At 38.6% G+C, this 6,000-nt stretch overlaps 1 protein-coding gene across 3 annotated transcripts in view; it reads right to left on the reverse strand.

Moving 5' to 3' along the window:
- The window catches only part of itgb7 (integrin, beta 7), an 86,958-nt gene that overhangs the window by 64,466 nt on the left and 16,492 nt on the right, over positions 1–6,000 (reverse strand). For all 3 annotated transcript variants that reach the window (XM_060920269.1, XM_060920268.1, XM_060920270.1), the window contains exons 6-7: positions 1,697–1,938; positions 733–885 (exon numbers count right to left, since the gene is read on the reverse strand). In XM_060920269.1, coding sequence (XP_060776252.1) covers positions 733–885; positions 1,697–1,938 — 395 coding nt within the window. The remainder of the gene's footprint in view (positions 1–732; positions 886–1,696; positions 1,939–6,000) is intronic.

The raw sequence follows: 6,000 nt of genomic DNA on the forward strand, positions 1-6,000 counted from the left end.
ACTTATGACCTGTTCACATCCTGGTAAACGTGCATAATCGCGAGAACATACTCTTTTATTTTCTCTGTACCTTCTAGTTTCACTGAAACCACATTCCTGGACCCTCCTGTTCTAGGGGGTGTACATTCTGCTCTTTCATGTATAATAAAACAACTCCTTATTTGGTGAGTTGACCTTGTGCCCCCGAGCCTCTACTTATCTTGTCACGCAAGCTTCTTATGTATATAAACCCTGCTTTTTCTATGTATCATCGAGCAGTGCACGAATAAACCAGACTGATTTAATTCGTGTGGTTCGTTCCCTCCCTGCTCCAGAGCGCTCTTACGTCAACGCATCTGAACTGAGACAGACACAGGTTCTAACAATGTGTTTCTGTTCTTTAAAATAAGAAACATTACACTACAGTTTCTCATCAGAACTAAAAAAAAAAATCATACAAGAAAGGCCACACCCACAAGCAACAGTCGCATTTGCTACACACCTACAAGAGACAAACTATAGGCAACATGAGTGACGTATCATCTGACTGTGAATATAGAGTTAACCTTTAAAAGACCTCCACAGATGCTAACAGACTGGTAACTGTCAGTAAGACCTAAACCAGGAACTAACTGTGTTGTCAGGTGGTTCCCGGTTCCCATGGGGACCGTGTTCCCTCTGTGGTTAAACTCTAGTATCACTGTCTGTAAGAACTGAAATGAATATAGTGGTTTATGCAGAGTTGGTACTCACAAACAATGTGCCATCATAAACACCGTCTTTAAGATGACACTTTCCGTCATGTGGCTTAAATATTCCAGCAAGTCGACCATCTCCTGCCATGTGAAAGGTGTCATCAGAAGTGTAGACCAGAATTCGAGTCACATTCCCCCATCCGATAATTTTCTATACGTGTACATGGAAGAAGAACTTGTTAAACAGAACACTTCCTATCTGAATGTGATGCTGGGTTTGAAATACACAAATATTACAATGTTCACTGAAGATCCCACCACATAGGGGATAACTGTTGCTCTGTTTGCTCTGTCCCTCCTCTGTGGATGTTAGTTTGGGATGTGATATTGGCAGTTAATGGAAAATGTGCAAATTTAATGCCAACCCAAAAGATTCCTTTAACACTTTTCTTTATGCTGAGATTGTAGTACATGATTTACAGCCTGGCTGAACCTGAGATGTTTGATCATATATGTTAGTCTGTACGTTTTCAGCAGTCGAAGCTTATGGTCAACACCTAAAACTGAGTAGTGGTGTGGACACAGACTAATTCTGTGTCTGGTAAATGAATAAAAGTCAATGTAAATTGGGAAAAGGTAAACACAGGAAGTAAATAAAAAACCTGTGACAGTAGTGGAGCTTCTTAATTGAAGATGTTAAGAAGCCTCATTAACATAAAAGTAGCCATTATGCAATTGCTGACTTGAACTGAACTGAAGGATAGTTACCATGTCCATAATTACTAGTGTGAAATTATTATTGTAACATTATTTGTATGTTTTTTGTTTGCTTTTCCTGTTTCTTTTTATTTATTTATTTATTTAAATAAATACCATAAATTGCCTAGAAATGGGAAAGCACATTTTGGCACTATAAGTATAATTTATTGTCCACTGCCAGCCTGCTGAATACCTGTTTTTCCCCTTTGTTAGGAGTTTTGTAGATGTTTATTAGGTGTTATCTGTCACAGCCTCGTCCTCACCTGGCACACAGCAGCCTGCATGATCGCATCTAAACCAGCTTCAGGAGAGTCCAGGTTACCAGAGATCTTCTGCTCACTGACTTTTTTCTTAAATTCTGTGGGATGTTCAGTCAATGGCAGAACATTGTGAAAGGTGAAGGCGGGCTCGCAGGTGTCAGTGCGAGTGGGACAGGGGTTCCGTCTCCTGGCCTTAACCTGGGTAACGTATGGGAGTTTATCCTTGTCAACAAATGAGCCAAAACCTAAACACAGAAGAGAGAAGACAAGTTTTAAATACAAGTCCATTAAATGAGTAACTGGTATCTAAAGTTACACTGAGAGCCCTAACTGTAGCTTTAGGTTTTACAGAAAAGGTTATTTCTGTTTTATCATTATGTTGGAGAAGGACGGTTTCATTCATCTAAGCTTTCAAATCTTTCACATTCATGTATTTTGCATAGCTTTGCTGATGAATCAGTCTGAACTGATATGTAGAGTTGTGTGTCATCAGCATAGAACTGAAAACCAACATCATGTTTGTGAATTTCTCATTCAAGAGATTGTTTAAAGCAAAAACAATAGCCAGGATTAAAACATGAACCTTGTGGGATACCATATTCCACTTTTTTAGGAATTGAAAGGTCTCATTTATGAGAAGAAGCCTTTATTTTTTTGTCACATGTACACTCAAGCACAGCAAAATTCCCCTGCACTTAACTCACCTGAAGCAGTGAACACACACGTGCCCAGCCACGTGCCCAGCCACGTGCCCAGCTATGCTACAGTGCCGAGGGAGCAGTGGGGGATTACAGTAGGTTCCTTGCTTAAGAGCACTTCAGCCATTAATACAGAGGGAGGGGAATTACTGTTCATTCCCTCCCCACTTTTCCTGCTAGTCTAGGGAATTGAACCAGCAACCCTTTGGGCCTAAGGGTGCTTCTCTGACCTTTAGGCCATAGCTGACAAAGATGAAGAAAAAGTTTGAGACAGGTTTTGAAGGGATCATTAACAGTGAATTTGTGAAGGTTTTGCTGCACAGAGAGCTAACAGTGTAGCATTCACAAGATTTCAAAATAAAAACAACTAGAAGAGCACTCAGTAGATACTGTATATCTGGATTTGCATCAAAATCTAATCAATTGTTCCTTGGCCCATGGCCCACCTTTCCTTAAATTTTCATCAAAATCTATTCACTACTTTTTGAGTTACATTGGGAAAAGTCAAATAAACAAACAAGCAGAGGCAAAAACAATGTCCTCCAACAAAGTTGTTGGAGGTAATGAACTGGATTCTGGAAATGGTAAGTTGACTCCTTTAAGAAACGTCAGACCAACACGTGAAAGGTTTGGTTCGAGGAATCTTTTCTGACAATCATTTAGATTTGTCACTTTGCTGCATCTTGCTTATTGCATAATTATAATGTTCATGGAAAGTGATTATGTTGTTGGCTCCAAAAAAATTGACATTTCTCAACTAGAATCAACCATATTTCATACTGTGCAGCTAATACTTATAATGAACTTAGTGAAGTGATATCGCAAGAACTGGAAACTGTGTATGCATGGATTACATTGAACAAGCTTGTCTTGAATATATCTAAAACTAAGAGTATTTTATTTGGGTCTAGACACAAATTGGCTACTAAGCCAAAGTTGGAGCTATATGTGGCCAAAGACCCCATAGAACAAGTGGAAAAAGTGAAATTGCTGGGCATGGTCATTGACAACCATCTGTCATGGTCAGAACATATAGATAGAATCATTCATAAAATGGGCAGTGGTATTCACTATATAAGACAACGTGCACCATATGTGCCATTTAAAATCCTGGAGCAAGTCTGCAAATCTTTAATTTTATCTCATCTGGATTACTGCTCAGTGGTCTGGGCCTCGGCCTCAAAAAAGGATCTGGCAAAACTACAAGTTGTTCAGAACAGAGCTGCTAGGCTTGTTCTAGGATGTTCATCTAGAACTAGCATCCATAAGATGCAGACTACGCTGTCATGGCTCAGCGTTGAGAAGAGGCTGGCCCTAAGCACAGTGACATTTCTTACTGAAACAATGAAAACGCATAGACCTGAGTTTATGATACATCAAGTAGTGTTTTGTAATACAGTTCACAAACATGACACCAGGAAAGCGGGTAAGGGTGACATTGTACAACCAAATCCAATAACTAATTCACTGAAAAGAACTGTGCTTTATAGAGCAATTAAGATATGGAATGAATTGCCACTTGATATTCGTCAAGACAAATGCAAAAGATCCTTTAAAAAGAGACTAAAAGTGTATCTTTTGAATGGTTAATATAGGTGTCGGCTTAAGCTGTATAGTTTATATTTTTTATTGTTTTATTAGGTGTTCAAAGGAGTACTTTAGCAATGTACAGGTGGCAGCACTGCATTTTATTTTTTGAAAAATTGAGGTGGCAGCACTGCATTTTATAACTGTTTGCTACAATTGTTCCTGAACTTTTTAGTATAAGTATTTTTGTCATGCATTTTGCTATATTAGAACTTTTGAACTTTTAACTTGCACTTAGCATTTTGCAATGCATGTATATCTGTATGTTTCTTAACCGTTGAAATGATGTGATATGTTTTGAATTGGGGACCCCAGGAAGACTAGCGAACTGCTATGGCACAAGCTAATGGGGATCCTTTAATAAAATAAAATAAATAAATAAATAAATAAATATTTATTCATAAATAATTTGCAGGAAAATTTAAAGAAGAAATGTGGTGATTGTGAAAATCTGTTACATCCCCAAATCAGAAAATGTTGGAACAGTGTGGAAAATGCAAATTAAAAAAGAAATCAGTGATTTTTAAATGTACTTTGACTTGTATTTCATTGTAGACAGAATGAACCCAATATATTACATGTTTTGTTGGTCAACTTCATTTCATTTGTTAATCTCCATCCATTCCTGAGCTTCAGTCCTGCAGCACATTCCAATAAAAGTTGGGACGGGGAACTTTAGGGCGAGTAATGAAGTAAAACAATTAAATAATGATGTGACTTGAAACAGGTGATGTCAACAGGTGACTGTAATCATGATTTGGTACAAAATCAGTATCCAGGAAAGGCCGAGTCTTTGAGGAGTAAAGACGGGCCGAGGATCTTCAGTTTATCAACAAATGCATGAGAAAATTATTGAAATGTTTAAAAACAATGTTCCTCAAAGAAAGATAGGAAGGGATTTGGATCTTTCACCCTCTACGGTGCAGAATATCATTAAACCATTCAAAGAATCTGAACGAATTTCAGTGTGTAAAGGGCTCAAACCTAATCTGAACCCCCATGATCTCTGATCCCTCAGATGGTACTGCATCAAGAACCGTCATTCATCTACAACCACATGGGCTTGGGATTACTTTGGCAAACCTTTATCAAGCTACAATACGGAGTTACATCCACAAACACCAGTTAAAACTTTACTGTGCAAAAAGGAAGCCTTATGTTAACTCTGCTGGAAAATGGTGGCGTGCTCCCTCTGGGTTGGGAGTGAGTTGCCGCCCCAAGTGAAGGCAGGGGCGGAGCTAAGGGGTGGCCGGGGTGTGTGGCCACCCCAGGGTCGGACAATAAAATTTATAAAACCAATATGTCCCACAAAATGTTAGTTCCGCCCGCTGGATTTTTGTTCTGCCTATTTGGTTTCTGCGGGGATGCATATTACCGTAGCATATAAACATTTCGCGCGTTCAAGCAGCAGGTCGTATCAGATAGTCATGCTCTACTCCGACAACACAACAACCAACGAACTACGTGAATGTGCGATTAATTTGGGATGTAAGTTATTCATCTCTTATACTCTCTTCACGTTTTCTCACTTTGTAGACATACAGTTACAATTCTGTCCTCAGACAATTCAGAGTTCCAGAAATCTCCACTCTGCCCGGGGTTTTCGAAAGTATCCGTTTTCAGTGACTGAAGGCAAGGCAAGTTTATTTCTATAGCACATTTCATACACAGTGGCAGTTCAATGTGCTTTACAGAAGTAAAAGCAAAACAGTAAACAATAGAGAATAAAATTACATAAAATAAATGGGAAAAATATAATAAGAATTAAACAATAGTAGAAATAAAATAACAAAATGAAGTAGAAGTTCAAATAGGGGGAGAAAAAAAAACAACCTGAAACCTTCGTTTACATGTAAATGCAACCGTATAGATAAATATGCATCTTTATAGATATCCGGCTACAGTGGGATTTGTGCTGTGTGCACACATAGATAGATACGAGATAGATAGAAAGCAAAACGTCGGTGGTTTTCGATTGTACGACTCAAACGAGAAAATTACGTCGGCAAGTTAGCTGTCTGT

The sequence above is a fragment of the Neoarius graeffei genome, chromosome 4, assembly GCF_027579695.1.
Source record: "Neoarius graeffei isolate fNeoGra1 chromosome 4, fNeoGra1.pri, whole genome shotgun sequence".
NCBI lineage: Eukaryota > Metazoa > Chordata > Actinopteri > Siluriformes > Ariidae > Neoarius > Neoarius graeffei.